This window comes from Rana temporaria, chromosome 2, assembly GCF_905171775.1.
Source record: "Rana temporaria chromosome 2, aRanTem1.1, whole genome shotgun sequence".
NCBI lineage: Eukaryota > Metazoa > Chordata > Amphibia > Anura > Ranidae > Rana > Rana temporaria.
The window spans coordinates 38,376,462-38,397,001 of record NC_053490.1 but is presented as its reverse complement, the minus strand read 5'-3'; the positions used below and the strand labels follow the sequence as shown (position 1 = coordinate 38,397,001).

Below are 20,540 nucleotides of genomic sequence, written 5' to 3'. Positions count from 1 at the left end.
GAATGTAAGTATAAAGGGGTGAATGTATGTATAAAGGGGTGAATGTACGTATAAAGGGGTGAATGTACGTATAAAGGGGTGAATGTAAGTGTAAAGGGGTGAATGGAGTTTACGCACATGCTCTAAGTATAAAGGGGTGAATGTAAGTGTAAAGGGGTGAATGTACGTATAAAGGGGTGAATGTACGTATAAAGGGGTGACTGTACGTGTAAAGGGGTGAATGTAAGTGTAAAGGTGTGAATGTAAGTATACAGGGGTGAATGTACGTATAAAGGGGTGAATGTACGTGTAAAGGGGTGAATGTAAGTGTAAAGGGGTGAATGTACGTATAAAGGGGTGAATGTACGTATAAAGGGGTGAATGTAAGTATAAAGGGGTGAATGTATGTATAAAGGGGTGAATGTACGTATAAAGGGGTGAATGTACGTATAAAGGGGTGAATGTAAGTGTAAAGGGGTGAATGGAGTTTACGCACATGCTCTAAGTATAAAGGGGTGAATGTAAGTGTAAAGGGGTGAATGTACGTATAAAGGGGTGAATGTACGTATAAAGGGATGAATGTACGTATAAAGGGGTGAATGTAAGTGTAAAGGGGCAAATGGAGTTTACATACATGCTCCAACAAATAAGAGCACACTTCACACTTGACAGAACGACTGAATGAAAAACCAGTTGCGCCCGTACGCAACCCAATGGCCATCTTTATGGGTCTCCATAGCCAGGACAGTGTGAATTCCCTGCTTGACCTCCAGTAAAAAGCTGCCAGCGGTGCCCTTTCACACAGTGTAACTTGAGTCCAGGACAAACACACCAACCCCAGACCAAATCCTTAGGAATCCCTAAATTACAGTCTGTAGAGTTTATCTGATACCAGTGTGAAAATCTCTAGAGAGAAGTTCCCTTTAGCAGCAGAGGAAGCCTCATTAACCCTTGAGGTCAGATGAGAGGCCAGAGCTAGGGGGAGGCTTCCTCCCTTTTTTGCTGGAGGACAGGTCAGCTTGGCGCTGGAGGAGTTAATGAAAGAACATTGTAGAGAAGAAGGAAACATGAGATCCTTTTGGCTGATGTGAGCCTCAATGGATACCGTACCCTGGGAGCAGCAAGTCTCAGCCTCCATCCATCCCTCCCCTGCCTCCTCCTCTCTCTGTACAAGTCAGGAGCAGCGCACAGCCGGCTAGATCAGCCAGACAACCTGCAGGGGAGAACAGCTCTAGAGCTCTGCGATCAGGAGGCTCACCATTGTTTTGGATTATTACAGGGAACTTTTACAAACTTTTCTTGCTTGGTTACTTGTGGATCGCCATCCAGGATCTGGGCTGAGGAGCAGTCCCACCAGACAAGGACTTTTTAAGGCTCCTAAAGGGATTTGTCGGGTTCTGCAGCATCTCAGGATCTGGGTTACAGAGCAGTCCCACCAATCAAGAACCTTTCCAAGGTTCCTGTAGGGTTGTGTCGGGTTCTGCAGCATCTTAGGACCAGGACTGAAGAGCAGTAAAAGCAATCAAGAACTTTTCAAGGTTCCTGTAGTGTTGTGTTGGGTTCTGCAGCATCTTAGGACCAGGACTTAAGAGCAGTCAAGAACTTCCCAAGGTTCCTGAAGGGTTTTGTTGGGTTCTGCAGCATCTCAGGACCAGGACTGAAGAGCAGTCAAGAACTTTCCAAGGTTCCTGTAGGGTTGTGTTGGGTTCTGCAGCATCTCAGGAGTCAGGACCAGGACTGAAGAGCAGTCAAGAACTTTCCAAAGTTCCTGAAGGATTTTGTCGGGTTCTGCAGCATTTCAGGATCTGGGCTGAGGAGCAGTCCCACCATCCAAGAACTTTTCAAGGTTTCAGAAGGATTTGTCGGGTTCTGCATCATCCCAGGATCTTTGTATTGAAGAGGACTTTTATTTTTTGGGGGGGATTTGGTGGTGATCGGAGCCCCCCAGTTGTTGCATGGTGGCCAGGATCGGTTGGTTGGGAAGATGGGCTCTATGCTGTGGTCGCTTCTCTTCTACTTGCCTGCACTGTGCTGCCTGGAGGTCTACAGCTTCGGGGAGGAAGAGGAGAGGCGCTGCGACCCAATCAGGATCTCCATGTGCCAGAACCTGGGCTACAATGTAACTAAGATGCCCAACCTGGTGGGACATGAACTCCAGACCGATGCCGAGCTACAGCTTACCACCTTCACCCCTCTCATCCAGTATGGGTGCTCCAGCCAGCTGCAGGTGGGTATCTGGCCAGCAACAGCATCATTTATGGTGGATAGAGTGGGGTACCAAAACATTTGGGGCTCAAGGCTTGATGCGCTTGATGTGTGTGCGCTTGATGCGTCTTTGATGCGTTTTTGATGCGCTTCCAAGGCTGGTTCACGCCACAGAAACACAGTCCAGATGCGTTTCTGCATGCATGGGTTTTATGCGTTTTGGCTGCGTTCTGGCAAGCTTTTGTTTTCAATGCGTTTCCCTTTTTTTTCCAAATTTTCCTGGAGTTCTTTTTTGTTGCTGTTTTGTGTTTTTTTTTTGTTTACAAACATTTGAAAAGAGTTCAAATAACAACATGAGAGGTAACAGTTATAGAAAATAAATATATCAATATATATATATATATATATATAGAACTTTGTAAGACTACACAATATATATATTTATTACCGCAATGCGTTTTAGATGCGTTCCGGTGTATTTTTGATGCGTTCCAGTACAGTTCTGTGCAGAAAAAATGCAACATGCTCTACTTTTTTTTTCTTCTGCACTGGAACTGACCACACTGGTGTGAACTGGGGCCATTCAAACCCATATAATCTACCGTTCATGCGTTTCTGATGCAGAAAAAAAATGCACTGGACTGCTTCTGGTGTGAACCGGCTCTCAGGGACTTGCATTGCAGTGCTTTTTTTCTGCATCAAAAAAGGATGGAAAGAAGGTGATATTGGTTCCAATGGCCCCAGCTGACACCAGTGCGGTCAGTTCCAGTGCTTTTCAATTTCAGAAAAAAAAAAGTACAACATGCTGCTTTTTTTTACTGCACAGAACTTTTTAGATTGTAAGCTCTAACGAACAGGGCCCTCTGATTCGTCCTGTAATGTATCCGTACCGCCTGCCCTCGCATTGTAAAGCACAGTGCAAACTATTGGCGCTATATAAATCCTGTATAATAATAATAATAATAATACTAATAAACAAAAGCACCTAACCCCAGTACAGTTAAAAAAGAAAAAGAGAAAAAGCATTTGTAATGCATCTGGAAACACATCAAAAACGCAGTAAAAAGGTGCATGCAGAAAAGCATCCGGAATGGATCTGGAGTATTTTTTTTGTGGTGCAAACTTTTTTTTTAGTATGCGGAAGAGACCGGTTGTTTAACACAAAAACATACCAAAAAATGCATGTACAATGTTCCAAGCCTATGAAGCCAAAAAACGCACCATGTTGCGTGTAAAACAGCCCCTCACCTTTTCCAAAAACGCTCTGCGGGGAACTGCATAAAACGGGACCCATAGGAAATAAGATTAAATGGACTGTGTTTCTGCAGATCTGCAAATGCACTAAGAAAAGGTATAGATGTGAACGTAGCCTATGTCTAGGTCCACACCTATGTGTTTTGTAGTGCGTTCAGATTTGCAGAAATGCATCACAATCCATTTAATCTTATTTCCTACGAGTCCCGTTCATATCTATGCAGTTTCCACCAGTGGAAAGGTGCAGGGACTTTTTTTACACACAGCACGGTGTGCTTTTGGCTTCATAGATTTACTGATACGAGGCACTATTCCTCCCACTGATACAAGGCACTATACCTCCCACTGATACGAGGCACTATTCCTCCCACTGATACGAGGCACTATAGCTCCCACTGATACGAGGCACTATACCTCCCACTGATACGAGGCACTATACCTCCCACTGATACAAGGCACTATACCTCCCACTGATACGAGGCACTATACCTCCCACTGATACGAGGCACTATACCTCCCACTGATACGAGGCACTATACCTCCCACTGATACGAGGCACTATACCTCCCACTGATACGAGGCACTATACCTCCCACTGATACGAGGCACTATACCTCCCACTGATACGAGGCACTATACCCCCCCACTGATACGAGGCACTATACCTCCTACTGATACGAGGCAATATTACTCCTACTGACACCAACTATGAAGGACAAATCCTTTGACTGATACCAACTCTAGGGTATACTTCCTCTCACTATTCAACGGTAGGGCACTATTCCTTCCACTGACATCTACAATGGGGCATAATTCCTCCCAGTGACACCAATGATAGGGCACTGCCTACCAGTAACACCAAGAATCAGGCACTATTCCTCCCATTGACAGCAATGGTGGGGCACTATTTTACTCCCACTGATGCCAGAACATTTTCTACTCCTACTGCCCATATTCCAGCCCCCGGACAATGCCTTTTATTTAGAAAGTTTGGAGACCCCTGCCATAGAGGACAGCGGGCTGTGTCCGTGTCCGCTCTACATACTGGAGCCAACACGGACCTGTTATCTGCCTGCTCAGTGGAGATCATTGGAGAGATCCCCAGATGAGCAGGTGGATCCACTGGAGCACTTCACCTGTGTGAATGAGGCATTGTAGTCCCTGGAAATGATGGTCGTTTGGCATCTCATGGCACCCATAAGTTCCTCTGTCTTTTGGCACCTCCTTGCAGAGCTACAAATTGCTAAATGAGGACTCCAAAGTGAGTTTGGATTAGGGTTGATGTTGAATCCCCCACTGCCTCCTCTTTTTTATTGGTGATTTTGGTAGTAGCAATGGTGCAGAGGTTCAGTACTTGTTTCTTTAGTTCCAGACATATCACCCCTTTCCTAATGGTCTCAATCCTTCCTTTCGCATCTCCGTATAGTATAGTAAATGTAAAATCCTGCAGAGTATAGTGGGACTCTCTTGGCTCTGGCAGCAGCAGGTGGGCAAACCCGGGAACTCAAGCTCTTATGCTGCGTACACACGATCGGAAATTCCAACAAGAACATTTCGATGTGAGCTTTTGGTCGGAAATTCCGACCGTGTGTAGGCTCCATCGGAGTTGGAATTTCCGACAGCAAAAATTTGAGAGCTTGTTCTTAAATTTTCCGATGGGAAAAGTTCTTGTCTGAAATTCTGATTGTCTGTATGCAATCCCAACGCTCAAGAACCCTACGCATGCTCGGAATCAATTCGATACATGCTTGGAATCATTGAACTTAATTTTTCTCGGCTCGTTGTAGTGTTGTAAATCACCGCGTTCTTGGCGTTTTGAATTTTGTGTGACCGTGTGTATGCAACTCAAGTTTGAGCCAAAATTCGGAAAAAAATCTACGGTTTTCTTGACGGAATTTCCGATCGTGTGTACGCGGCATTACTATCAGTCATCGCAGTCTAAGAAACTTTCCCAGTATATCTAACATACTGTATACCAGAAACTGCAATATGTATTCATTTAAGAAAGAGCGACCTATTATAAATCCATTTTCTTTGATCATTATTATTACTATAATTATTGTTTTTAAATATTTTTGAATGACCATTTTCCTGGTGGAGTTCCCATATGATGAGTCATTTGCGAAACTACCATAAAATAGAAATTTTTCTTGTTAATAATTAACACACGTTCTCGTGTTTGCATTGACTGCTTTACCTGCTGTTAGTCTTTGACCAGGACTAATGCCTTGATTTATTCTGCTGAACTTAGTTTTCAAACTTGTGACTTTGTATGATCCAGGTGACTTTGTATGATCCAGGTGACTTTGTATGATCCAGGTGACTTTGTATGATCCAGGTGACTTTGCATGATCCAGGTGACTTTGCAGGGCTGGCCATTGTTCATTTAATAGTAATGCAGCACGTTTACTCCGGGTTGGTCATAGCATGCTGTCGCATTGTCATGGGTGGACCCCAACTGTAGCAGTTGAATGGCCCTCACAGCCAGAATGAAGCATGCATTTGCATTCCTCATTAATGTAAACAGGCCGTAGTTTTTAACTCTACCGTCTACAAATGGATATAAGAGCTTCTTTGTCAGCAGCTGTTTACACTAAATATACCATTCCAAAAGCAGAATAAATAGGTGTTAGTAGGAAACTAATAAAGTTTCAATTGAATTTGCATTACTGTTGAACAGTCATAAATAAACATTGTTTTATATCAGCCTTTCTCAACCTTTTCAACACAGAGAAACCATGGAAATAACTTTACAGTCTCAGGGAACCCCCTGGTAAAAATTACTATATCTGTAACTCATGATACATTAGTGCAGGGGTCTCCAAACTTTCTAAACAAAGGGCCAGTTGACTTTTGGGGGGCCAGAGGGAGGAATAATGCCCAATTGGTATCAGTGGGAGGAATAGTATCCCATCATTGGTATCGGTGGGAGGAATAGTGGCCCATCATTGGTATCAGTGGGAGGAATAGTGCCCCACCATTGGTATTAGTGGGAGGAATACGGCCCCATCATTGGTGCCAGTGGGAAGAATAGTGCCACATCATTGGTGCCAATGGGAGGAATAGTGCCCAATTATTGGTATCAGTGGAAAGAATAGAGCCTCACCATTGGTATTGGTGGGAGGAATAGTGCCCCATCATTGGTGCCAGTGGAAGGAATAGTGCCCTATCATTGGTGTCAGTGGGAAGCATAGTGCCCCATCCTTGGTCTCAGTGGGATGAACAATGCCCTATCATTGGTGTCAGTGGAAAGCATAACCCCCCATCATTGGTATTAGTAGGAGGAATAGTGCCCTATCATTAGTGTCAATAGGAAGAATATTTCCCCATCATTGGTATCAGTGGGAGGAATTATACCTCATTTTTGGTGTCAGTGGTTTGAATTGTGTCTGGTATCACTGAGGCCTCGTACACACGACCGAGTTTCTCGGCAAAAAACAGCAAGAAACTTGCTGGGAGATATTTTTTTGCAGAGGAAACCGGTCGTGTGTACATTTTCGTCGAGGAAACTGTCGAGAAACTCGACGAGCCAAAAAGAAAGCATGTTCTCTATTTCCTTGACGGGAATGGAGAAAATTGGCTTGTCGAGTTTCTCGACGGCTTCACAAGGAACTCGACGAGCAAAACGATGTGTTTCGCCTGTCGAGTTTCTCGGTCGTGTGTACGAGGCCTGAGAGGAACACTGACCCAAGGGGCCGGATAAAGGCAAGCAAAGGGCCACATCCAACCCCCAGGCCGCAGTTTGAAAACCACTACATTAGTGTGATGGTCAGTGGGAAGAATGCTCTTTACACTCGTGGTGTATTAATTACTCCCTTACAGAGAGCTAAAAAGATCAATGGTGTCAGTGGGAACTTATCTGAGAGGCAGAAATTGCTCAGAAAACCTTAGCAACCTCTGGAGGAACTCTAGGGATCCATGGAACCCTGTTTTATATGGTAATAGAATAGCCAGTAATTCATATATGAAAAGGCAAGTATCCCGGAGAGGGATATTTCAGTGACAGGTGGGAGTTTGGTGGGACTGTGGCTTCTTTAATCTGTTGAATCTCCAGAGGCAAGATCTCCTTAAAAGGGTTCTTGGATTTCTTATGGTGATAGTTAAGATGACATGAAAGAGGTAATAGCATACAGGGGCGGAAAAGATAAAAAAAAAAAGTGATAAAGGACAAAATACTATGTGAAGAATCCTCAAAAAATGTTGTCAACTCAATAATGACTAATATAGTATACCCCGGGGGCTCAAAATGTCAATCAATTCATTTTGATCCCGTCAGCCTTGGATTTTGGTTGTCTTTGCCCCAAATTCTGTTTTCCTACTCTCCATAAAATACATCTAAATTCCAGAAGGGAAATTGAGACCCCCCTTAATAACTGTTGCTGCAAAACTGAGAACTCGAGATCTGAAATCTAATCACCAAGGGACCTAAGAGGTTTAGCATCTAATCATGAATTTACAAAACACCAGTTTTTGATTGGACTGTCCTTGGAGTAATATTGAGTGGCAAATATATAAAATGTATGCAATCAACCCTTCATACTAAAGTCATTAAATGTGTTATATACTTGTTAGGAAGCGTACTGTACAGTAACTACAGAAAAAATTCCAAAGCAGTGTGCACTTGACAAGTCTAGGCCATTGGCCTATAGTTAGTAAGTACCGGACTCCGGTTAAAAATAGTTAGAAGTTTTAAGTGTGTGTCTGTCTATAGCTGTAATGTTTAGATGTATGTATGTAGTCTAAGGTTCTAATAGACTAGCTTGTAACATGTGTTCCTATTAAAGTGCACCTGTACTTAAATAGCAAACAAATGCTGAGAAGGGCACATGGAGGGGAACAGATTCTTTACTTAGTTCTTCCAAGAGCTAACCATACACGTGCCACTTTGATAGAGAGAGGACAAGCCGTTGATTACAGTTTTTTGTTGAATGCAAAGCATTCAAAGACATACAATTCTAGTTTTGTCCGTATTGAAGCTATCAATTTAATGCCCAGTTACGACTTCACAATTGACCACATTTTGGCCATTGATTGAACTCAGCTGACCAATTTTCAATATGATTACTTGGGATCGTACCACCGATTCTCCGTGGATGGAAGGTGGTTGAAAATGCTAAAGTTAACCACTTTGATAGAGAGAGATCAAACTTTTGATTACAGTTTTTGTATAAAGAGAAAGCATTCAAAGACATACAATTCTAGTTTTGTCCAACCACAAGAGGTTAAGATTGAACTTGCCAACTTCTTGTGGTTGAGGGTGCCCTAAGAAATCTGATCACATTTAAAGACATTGCCGTAATTTTTATCCTACTTTTGATAAACCGTATTGAAGCTATCAATTTAATGCCCAGTTACGACTTCACAATTGACCAAATTTGGGCTATTGATTGAACTCAGCTGACCAATTTTCAATATGATTACTTGGGATCGTACCACTGATTCTCTGTGGATGGAAGGTGGTTAAAAATGCTAAAGTTAACCACTTTGATAGAGAGAGATCAAACTTTTGATTACAGTTTTTGTATAAATAGAAAGCATTCAAAGACATAAAATTCTAGTTTTGTCCAACCACAAGAGGTTAAGATTGAACTTGCCAACTTCTTGTGGTTGAAGGTGCCCTAAGAAATCTGATCACATTTAAAGACATTGCCGTAATTTTTATCCTACTTTTGGTAAACCGTGTTGAAGCTATCAATTTAATGCCCAGTTACGACTTCACAATTGTCCAAATTTTGGCCATTGATTGAACTCAGCTGACCAATTTTCAATATGATTACTTGGGATCGTACCACCGATTCACTGTGGATGGAAGGTGGTTGAAAATGCTAAAGTTAACCACTTTGATAGAGAGAGAGAAAACTTTTGATTACAGTTTTTGTATAAATACAAAGCATTCAAAGACATAAAATCCTAGTTTTTACCAACCGCAAGAGGTTAGGGGTGAATTTCTTTTGTTTATTACAGGTACTTGTATAGTTCTATTAATTTACACAGCACTTTATATATTATATATATATATATATATTGTACATTCAATTTACCAACTTCTTGTGGTTGGAAATGCCCTGAAAAAAAAAATCTGACCCAATTTAAGGACATTGCCATTATTTTTATCAAACTTTTAATAAACTGCATCAAAAGTTTAATAAGCTGCCTAGTTACGACTTTGCAATTGACTACATTTTTGGTCATTAATTTATTAAAGCGGGGGTTCACCCTATCGACGGAAAATTTTTTTTTTTTTCTTTTACCATAAAATCAGGCATTGTAGCGCGAGCTACAGTATGCCTGTCCCGAATTTTTTACCCCCGTACTCACCTTGTACGCGTAGATCGAAGATACCGGGGAATGGGCGTGCCTATGGAGACGGAGGATGATTGACGGGCGGCTCTGGCGCGTCACGCTTCTCCGGAAATAGCCGAAATAGGCTTGGTCTTCACGATGCGTGCGCATAGCCTGTGCGCAGGCGCCGTGAAGAGCCGAGACCTACTCCGGCTGTCTTCGGGGAAAGTGACGTGCCAGGGCCGGCCGTCAATCATCCTCCCTCTCCATAGGCACGCCCATTCCCCGCGGGAGCTGAAAAATACGATCTCCGATTACAAGGTGAGTCCGGGGTTAAAAAAATCGGGACAGGCATACTGTAGCTCGCGCTACAATGCCTGTCTCGATGGTAAAATCGTGTCGGGGGGGGGGTGAACTACCGCTTTAATGTCAACATACCAATTTTCAATGTGATCATAGCTGCAATTCCCCGTGGATAGAAAGTTGTTGAAATTTACTGACAATGGCCACATGTTTAGCCAACTTTAGGGTGTTTTTGAAGTTTTCACATTTAAGGCCTACTCTAGTAGCGTATACATGTTTACCAACAAAATTAAGATTGTGAAAGAGAAAGGCGCAAATATGATATCACCATAAGCGATTTCAAACTCTTGCCAAACCTCTTTATTAGTGACAAAATCTAGAACGGGGTCTCCAAACTTTTCAAACAAAGGGCCAGTTTACTGTTTTTCAGGCAGCTAGGGGGCCAGACTGGCCCGTGTGAGTAGAAAGTGCCCTGAGAGTAAACCATTCCCCATCATTGGTGTCAGTGGAAGGAATACTGCCCCATCATTGGTGTCGGTGGAAAGAATACTGCCCCATCATTGGAATCAGTGGGAGGAATAGTGCCCTGTCATTAGTGTCAGAGGGAGAAATAATGTCCCATCATTGGTTTCAGTGGGAAGAACAGTGCCAGATCATTGGTACCAGTGGAAAGAATACTGCCCCGTTGTTGACATCAGTGGGGTGAATAGTGCCCCATCACAGGTGTCAGTGGGAAAAACAATGCCCTGTTGTTGGTGTCAAAAGGGGGAATAGTGCCTTGTGTCAGTGGCTGGAGTAGTGCCTCAAGGGCCGGATAAAGGCAAGTAAATTGCCACATCTGGTCCTTGGGCCACAGTTTGGAGACCATTGATCTAGAATGACAAGACCCTTTTACATAACATTTAAAAACCTCATAATGAAAAAAAAAACATGGTCATTGGCCATTTTCCTTATGCATTTACTTTGCAGCATATGGACCTTTTCTGCACTGAAGCAATAACAAACACACAAGGGTAAAAAAAATTCAGTGTAAGGTTAAAGTTTATATTTACTACCTGATTCCTGAATTCTTTAAACAGAAATGCTCAACAGTGTACGGTTGACAGGCTTCAGATAGTTATCTCTAGGCAGAAAGTGTAGCAGCCAAGATTCTGTGAACTTTTGTAAAAATACAAGTTGTCTGTTTTAAGGGACTTTCATTGTTGATTTGCACACTTTTTGCCCTTTGTTGGTGGGTGTTCCACAAAGTTCTGTTTATGGACCTCTTCTTTCTTTCAGATATATCCATAGCCAGCTGACTGGCATATTTGGCTGTAATTAGGATACTCAAGGACCTCTTTATTGTTAGATCTGGGGTCAAAAAGACCTCAGACCTCACATTTACACTTAAATGCGATAAAAAAAATTATATATATTTTCCCTTTAAGGCCATTGGGCAGAAGTGACGTATGACGTCGCTTCCGTCATCCAACGGCATGTGCCTCTCAGGCGAAAGGACCGAATCGTCTCCGCTGCTACCGACGGCTCCGGTAAGCGACTGAGATGACCGATACGCAGATACCACTTTTATCTTAAAGCTGTCCCTTTGAAGGTTGTTGGGTTTAAGGGACGTTTAAATTCGCTTCCATCATCCAACAGCATTAAAGTGTAAGTAAACCCTTCTATCGTTTTTTTAGGAAGCTGCCATCTTTGCCTTTGTTTAATCTACAACTGCCATGATGCTGCACATGTGATCAGGTATGACACCAGGCATTGGATGGTTTAACAGTTTGGTTGAGAGCACAACCAATGGGAGCGTTACATTTCTGGCACATGCCGGAAATGAAACAGTTTCATGGATGGGTTTACTTCCACTTTAAGTTGAGTGGAGGCCATCATTCCCTCACTCGACTTAGTGCCTCTGAGGGGAAAGGATCGGATCGTCTCTGGCTCAGCAGGGATCAACGGAGCGATCCCCGCTGAGCATTACTGATCCGCCCCGTGAAAGGGCCCTGAGGCCTCGTACACACGACCGAGGAACTCGTCGGAAAAGACACATAATTTTCCTCGACGAGTTCCTTGTTAGGCTTGTCGAGAAACTCGACAGGCCTTCTTTGCGTACACACGGTCAAGACCAAATCTCCTCGTTCTCAAACGTGGTGACGTACAACACATACAAAGGCAGGGGAAGTTCGATTCCACTGGCACAACCCTTGGGGCTGCTTTTGCTAATCTCATGTTACTGCGTGTTAACTAAAAGTTTGGTGAGAGACGATTTGCACTTTTCAGTCTGTTACAGCGTGACAAATGTGCTATCTCCATTACAAACGCTACTTTTACCGAAGGTGTGCTCCCTTCTCATACTTTATTCTAAGCATGCGCGGGTTTCTTAGCATACACACGTTCATGTTTCTCGTCGAAAACCAGCCCGACGAGGAAATTGAGACTCCCGTCGAGGAAAAGGAGAACTTGTTCTCTTTTTTCCTCGTCGAGTTCCTCGACAGGTTTCTCGATGAAAAGAATACACATGACCGTTTTCCTCTGCAAAAAAGCTCTGCCACCAAGTTTCTTGATGGATTCTGTCGAGGAAAACGGTCGTGTGTACGAGGCCTTAGACAGTCAACAGTAAATGGCTTCAAACATGCTTGGGACAAACAGATCTTTACTCTGACAATAAAGTTAAAAAATAAATACAAAAAATGGGCAGACTTGATGGACTACTCATTTTCCTTCTGACCTCACTTTTCTATGTTTCTATGCTATATAAATCCTGTATAATAATAAAAATAACTCTTTATTTTTTACGGCCCAAAAGATTGCACAATCCCTAGTTTTAATAATTCAGCCCACACAATAACGTTTAAGCACCGTTCAGTCTTGCCAGCCACTGGTGCAAGCTAGCGATGCTTTTTGGCTCCGGGTTTGGGGATGGTTGGCTGCAAGGAGATCCACTTTGACACTTTGCATGCATTGTTGATATAAGGATTTCAGCTCTTTGTAAGAGTGACAAGCTGCTCCACAGGAATGTGAGGGCTGATCTATTTACTTGCTATTTTCTTCAAGTTTTTTTTTCTCCTTTTTTTTTTTTTAGCTGTGGGAGACTGATTAGGAAGCCTGCTAATTTCAGCTTGTTAAAAAAAAAAAAAAAAAAAAAAAAACAGGGCATATTGAATTCCCCATTAGTGAGATCTCGGTGATAATTGCTTAAAGACAGCGAAATGAAAAGAAAGTGAGTATTGAGACTGTGGAGGAGAGAGGGGGAAGCTTTAACAAAGAGGCAGTTGAAAGATTTCCAGATGGAGTCCGTCTACTGGGTTTACCTATGGGTGGGAAGATTGCTGATAAGCTACATGATAATTCACAGCAGTTAATCAAGAAAAGCAAACAGTTTATGATACATCGGATTAACAAAACTCCAGGTCTAGGAGACAGTTTGGGAGCAAAATTGCTTGGAAGTTGAAAGGTCGGGCCTGAATATAAAATAAATCATTGTTCCGCCAGGAGCTCTTACTGGTGTTTACCCCGGGCTTGATTAGGAAAGTATTTCGTTTACATTAGCTCTTGTATTACATTTCTAAACTCGGCCTTTTCAATGGATGGCGCTCCTCACCGGTTAAAGAGAGACGCTCTTATGTTTGCCAAACAAAATGTCACTGAAAAGATGAGTACCAGGCGGGGTTACTTGAAAAGTGAAAAAGTTTAGTGAAACTTTTTGTTTGTTTGTAGAATTTGATACAGGTCAAAGCTTTGGAGGTTATTTACTAAAGGCAAACAGGCTATTCCGCTTACAAGGGAAGTTGCACTTTGCAAAGGAATTTTCCCCAGGCTTAGCGAATGAGGAGAATCTCTGCCGACTTTCTATCATCTAATCATATGTATGCAAAAAAAATGTTTTTCTGTTCTTTTTCTTGCATTTGATTGTGTATTCTTTGCAAAGTGAAATTTCGCCACATTCGCTAAGCTCTGGGGAAGGTTCCCTTGCAAAGTGTAAGGCTCCGTACACACGGCCGAGAAACTCGACGAGCAAAACACATCGTTTTGCTTGTCAAGTTTCTTGTGAAGCCACCGAGGATCTTGGCGGGCCAACTTTTCCCATTGAGGAACGAGGAAATAGAGAACATGTTCTCTATTTGGCCCGATGAGATTCTCGTCGGTTTCCTCGGCCGAAAGTGTACACACGACCGAGTTTCTCGGCAGAATACAGCTCCGATCGAGTTTCTGGCTGAATTCTGCCGAGAAACTCGGTCGTGTGTATGGGGCCTAAAGCCTCGTACACGCGATCGGATTTTCCGATGGGAATCGTGTGATGACAGGCTATTGACGGAAAATCTGACCGTTTGTACACTCCATTGGACAATTGTTGGATTTTCCGCCAACAAATGTGGGATAGCATGCTTTAAAATTTTCCGACAACAAATGTGTGTTGTCGCATTATCCAATTGTATGTACAGAAGTCCATCGGACAAAACTACAAAGTACAAACACGCATGCTCAGGAGCAATGCTCACCATAACACAACATTAGCAGAAGTTGCCCAAAGGGTGGCACTAAAGAGCTGAAAAACCACAAAGTTTAGTGTTTGTTGGCCGACAATTCTTTGCCGTTTGTATGCAAGACAAGTTCCTGGCCAACGCTCTTTGGACAAAAGTCCCACACTTTGTCCACAGAAAATCCAATCGCATGTACCAGGCTTAACTTTCCTTGAATAGTGAACATTTTGTTTGACCTCAGTAAATCAACCCCTAAGGGCTTGTTCACACTTGCTCAAAATACTGATGCTTATCAAACGCGGCTATAAAAGTGATTGTAAAGTCTTTTGTTTTTTTAAAATAACAAACATGTTATACTTGCCTGCTCTGTAACATCAGGGCAGCCCAGATTCTCCTCTTCTTGGGTCCCTCTTCGGTGCTACTGGCCCCTCCCTCCTGTTGAGTGCCCCCACAGCAAGCAGCTTGCTATGGGGGCACCCGAGCTGCAACTCTGTGTGTCCATTCAGACATGGAGTTGCCTTTCGGCCCTACCCCCTCTCTCTTATGATTAGCTAACTGACCTTTGATTGACAGCCGTGGGAGCCAATGGCACCGCTGCTGTGTCTCAGCCAATCAGGAGGAGAGTCCCGGGGCGGCCGAGGGACTCTGGACATCGCTGGACAGAGATTGGGCTCAAGTAAGTATTAGGGAGGCTGCTGCACAGAGAAGGTTTTTATCTTAATGCATAGAATGCATTACGATAAAAAACCTTCTGCCTTTACAACTCCTTTAATGTGGGTTAATAGGTGCGGTTGTTAGGCATTTAATCAGCATTGAATATACTCCGCTATGCGCGTTTGCGGTGCAGTTGACAAGCATTTTTGGCTTGGTAAAACCGCACCACAAACGCCTGGTTGTTAAAGAGCGGGCCGGGAAGCCGTCCGCCGAGTCCTTAACAACCGATGAGTCATAAGCTGTCAGGGTTCCCCGCTGGCAGCTGACTGTAAAAAATAAATAAAAAATTCCGGTAATAAAAAAAATTAGGGAAAAAATGGCGTGGGGTCCCCCTTTGTGTCAGGAATGGTTTTTGACATGAACCCAATGCCAACATTTAAAAAAAAAAATACCAGCCTGGCAGGTCAGGAAAGGGAGGAGACGAACAAGTGCCCCCCACCTTCCTGAACCATACCAGGCCACATGCCCTCAACATTGGGAAGGGGGGGGGGGCTCTGCCAGTGTGAACTTAGTCTGTCTCTCAGTAGCAAGTACAGACAATTTTTTTTTTAATTATGCTGTTGTCAGATATTATATTATTCTGTGAAAACATACATGTTTACGTGTATTTTTCTCTTTTCCTGGATATATGGCTGTTGAAATTGTCATACAAAGTTACATAGTTACATAGTTAGGTTGAAAAAAGACACAAGTCCATATAGTTTAATCATAAAAGTTTGTCATACATATTTGAAAAACTGCCATATCATCTGTTTTAGATTTACCAAAGCATTGTCATTGACGAGCCAGCCTAAATAATCCATCAAATTTGTACCTATTTGTATTTATGTTAAATTGTAGCAATGCTAATATTCAAAGATCCGGACACAAGCTTGCTGGGGGAGGTGTTGGGTTCTGACCTCTCTCAGTTTAAGTTTAAGGCCCCGTACACACGTCCGAGAAACTCGACGGGCAAAACACATCGTTTTGCTTGTCGAGTTCCTTGTGAAGCCGCCGAGGATCTCGGCGAGCCAAGTTTCCCCATTGACTAACGAGGAAATAGAGAACATGTTCTCTATTTGGCTCAACGAGTTCCTCGGCGGTTTCCTCGGCCAAAAGTGTACACACGACCGGTTTCCTCGGCAGAATACGGCTCCCATCGAGTTTCTGGCTGAATTCTGCCGAGAAACTTGGTCGCGTGTACGGGGCCTAACTGTTACTTAAGCTGGGTACACTCAGGCCAAAAATTGGCCAAAAACAGTCGATTCGGAACTGGTTAACTTTCGACACGTGTACATCTTGTCCAACGGAAACTGGTCTCATGACCGGCTTCTGTCGAATGAGCATGCTCTAAAATCTGCATCCGATCTGCACTCGCAGCAAATGGCTGCAACCGATGATCACTGTGTGTTCTGGCGGGGGGGCAGTCTGAAATTTAAAATATCTATATACAGTTTGTGTTATCTTTTGCATTATCCATATTGTGTGTGTGTGTATATATATGAGAGAGAGAGAGAGAGAGAGAGAGAGAGAGAGAGAGAGAGAGAGAGAGAGAGAGAGAGAGAGAGAGAGAGAGAGAGAGGCGGGTGAAAGATATTACACCAGTTTATCAACTACATTGACACACCTTTCTTACACTTCAATTTTCATTCATTTTTCATGTACCCTAATCCCATGTGTTTTTTCTTTTCTTTTCAGTTTTTCCTGTGTTCTGTGTACGTTCCGATGTGTACGGAGAAAATTAACATCCCAATCGGCCCCTGTGGTGGCATGTGTCTTTCCGTCAAGAAAAGGTGTGAGCCTGTCCTCAAAGAATTTGGATTTGCTTGGCCAGAAAGTTTGAACTGTAGCAAATTTCCACCCCAGAATGATCACAATCACATGTGCATGGAGGGTCCTGGAGATGAGGAGGTGCCCATGCACAGCAAGACCTCTGTGCAGCCTGGGGAAGAGTGCACTGCCATGGGTCCAAACTCTGAACAATACACCTGGGTTTCGAGAAGCATGAGCTGTGTCTTGAAGTGCGGCTATGATGCGGGTCTCTATACTCGCATGTCCAAGGAATTCACTGACATCTGGATGACCGTGTGGGCCAGCTTGTGCTTTTTATCCACCGCATTCACAGTGCTCACTTTTTTGATTGACTCATCTCGTTTCTCCTATCCTGAGAGACCTATCATCTTCCTGAGCATGTGTTATAATATTTATAGCATTGCCTATATTGTGAGATTGATTGTGGGTCGAGACAGAATAGCCTGTGAGTTTGGCGAGGCTTCGGCGCCCGTTCTCATCCAGGAAGGGCTTAAGAACACAGGATGCGCCATCATTTTCCTGCTCATGTACTTTTTTGGAATGGCTAGCTCCATCTGGTGGGTGATTTTGACACTGACCTGGTTCCTTGCAGCAGGTCTTAAGTGGGGACATGAAGCTATAGAGATGCACAGCTCCTACTTCCATATCGCTGCTTGGGCCATTCCAGCTGTAAAAACAATTGTCATCTTGATCATGAGACTTGTTGATGCAGATGAGTTGACTGGTCTTTGCTATGTTGGCAACCAAAACATTGATGCCCTCACTGGTTTCGTAGTAGCCCCGCTTTTTACCTACTTGGTGATTGGTACTCTGTTTATAGCAGCCGGACTTGTGGCGTTATTTAAAATCAGGTCCAACCTTCAAAAAGACGGAACCAAAACAGACAAGCTAGAACGATTAATGGTGAAAATCGGCGTCTTCTCTGTTTTGTACACTGTGCCAGCAACCTGTGTGATCGCCTGCTACTTCTACGAGATCTCCAATTGGTCTGTTTTCCGATACACAGCCGATGAGTCCAACATTGCTGTGGAGATGCTCAAGATATTCATGTCCCTTTTGGTGGGCATCACGTCGGGTATGTGGATCTGGTCTGCCAAGACGCTGCATACGTGGCAGAAGTGTTCAAACAGATTAGTGAACTCTGGGAAAGTGAAAAGGAAGAAAAGGGCCGATGCTTGGGTAAAACCAGGCAAAGGGAATGAAACTGTGGTATAGCCAATGGTTGCAAAAAGTCCTGTTTTTGAGTGTGAACACTGCCTTGAGTCATGCTAACTTGCTGTTACTGCAGGCTAAGGCCTAAAACATTGGTTCACCTTACAGACCCTATCAGGATGTGCGCTCTGCAGTTGAACGGTGTGCTGGAAATGTACATTTGGCTTCCTCTATGCCTTGCGTTAAGAGGTAAAGGTTGACCTAGATGTAAAAGTGGATGCCCTCAGGAAAAAAGCAGAGCTTGACTTGACCACCCATGACAGCTCTGTGTGACTTGTAACCACTGGGCCTTTTTATGGTCCTGTCTTTCATATTTGTATTTCAGTGCTGCATGAAAGCAAAAATTTTCTTTTTTAGGCTATATTTGTGGTAAAGTCTTAAAACTTGTACAGGACTGGAAGGCGACTTCCAAGACAACAGGCTGAGGGACATGTCTACAGAGCAGTGCTAAAGTTAAGGGCACATGTCCTAATGTTTTGCATCCTAGTAAGCATGGCCCAAAGTGTATTTTGATATATTTAAAGATACAGCTGTATTGTACTAGTCAAAGAAAAATGACAAAGAGGGAGCCATTGAACACTGGAAACTAGAGTTTAACTCTGAAGTGCCTTATGAACTGAAATATTTTCATTTTTGTGTGTTTTGGCCTAACCAAGTCCCAGTTGTTGGAGTATTACAAACATTCATGTCCATATAGATTAGAATGTTTTTTTTAATTTGTATCTTTGGTTAGTTCAAAATGCATTATAAATGAAAATATATGGAAGAAAGCCAAGGCTCCTATGGATTTTAAGAAATGAAAAATAATGCACTATTTGCTATGTGAATGTGTATAGATATAGTATACTTTGCGTGGTGCCTTTCTGAAATATAAGGTCAAATGTTGAGAAGAACATATTGGCATTCAGAAAATGACAACTCCTATATAAATTCCTTCCCAGGCCTACTGCTAAAACCACTTTTATGAAATTAATAAAACAATGGCCATCTATGAGAAGCAGACAGTTGGCGCATGCTAAAGCCAAATTTCAGCACTGGGTGGTAAGACAATTCAGTAATTCCCTACTGCTTTTTTCGTTTAGGCTTCTATAGGAAACACCTAATAATAATTGAATGACCTCCAGCCAGAAATTTCTGAATGGTGGCCACATGTCCTGGCTGGTGGCCAGCTGCTAGCTGTAGGGCTAAACCTCCTGTCAACCCTAGCCTCTACAATGTACAACTAAACGTATGCACTATTACATTGAGCCTTCACAAAGCTGTCCCTGAATCATCCTAGGAGACCAGTTTTCTTACAGCAAGCACTGTGCTTTCTCTGTTTAATCCAAAACTGTGTCTTTAGACTGCCATTGAAACTAGTGGGAAGTTGCGCCTGATTTTATTTGGTTATATTGGTAAGACCTAAAGAGCACTTGTCACAAATGCCCATATCGGCAAATATAATATAATTTTTTTTTTTAAACAGTTGAATAAAAATGTAATAACAATGTAAGTTAGCCTTTCACTGGGTACTAGGTGTCTATATTTCGTAATCCCTGCTGCTCCCCAATACCCTTGCCCACACTCTGGATTTCCAGTTGAAGCTCCTCATCTTCTGAGATTAGAGTTCTCAGAAGTTCTCGTGTTCTCAGAAGATCAGATGGGAAGAGTGAAGGGGGATTACTCAAAATCACAATATTTGCTGGAGAAGCAGAACATGCATCTCAGCCATGGCTTGTCTTCACTGCCATGAGAGTCTTAGGGCAGCGACTGGGCCAAAGACAATAGCACCTATGGGAGTATCAGGAAGTTTGGAATTTAGACAACCCAAACCTTGTAAGGCTAAGTTATATCAAAATGACTCTTGACACTTAAAAAGCAGCCTGCAAAGGAAGAGTCTTAACACTTGTCCTGTGGTGGGTGATGAGTCCTTACATTGGTCTTTTCAGGAGGTACGGCCTCCAAGAGAGTCTTCATGTTCTGACACTTCCTGGTGTGTTGGATATCTGTCTCCCCCGCCACATTCTGTGATTCCATCTGCCGGTGTAGTGTCACAGTTTGCTGCCTATCCTAGAATGCTGCGGAGGTCACGTGGCGGCCAACTGCGCATGAGCGATGCGTTCCAAACGCAAGTGTCTGATGCGTTCCAATGGATTTACGACAGTACACACCAGCGAACCCTGCATTCGGGGCGACGTGTATTTAGAGGAAAGTGGCCAGTCGGCCTCACGTCCTCACTTCGCTCGGACGGCTCGCTCCGCTCGCTCGGCCTCCTGGCTCTTTTTTTAACATCCTCAAATCCACGGGCATGTTAAGGAAAGAGCCTGGATGCCGACCGAGGTTTCACTGGTG

At 43.2% G+C, this 20,540-nt stretch overlaps 1 protein-coding gene across 1 annotated transcript; it reads left to right on the top strand.

Annotated features, from left to right (window-relative positions):
* Positions 1-1,084: 1,084 nt before the first annotated feature.
* FZD4 (frizzled class receptor 4) lies at positions 1,085-19,879 on the top strand. Its single transcript, XM_040340101.1, has 2 exons — positions 1,085-2,206; positions 16,884-19,879. Exons 1-2 carry the CDS (start codon positions 1,964-1,966, stop codon positions 18,210-18,212), a joined length of 1,572 nt encoding a protein of 523 aa, XP_040196035.1. The 5' UTR covers positions 1,085-1,963; the 3' UTR covers positions 18,213-19,879.
* The last annotated feature ends 661 nt before the right edge of the window (positions 19,880-20,540 follow it).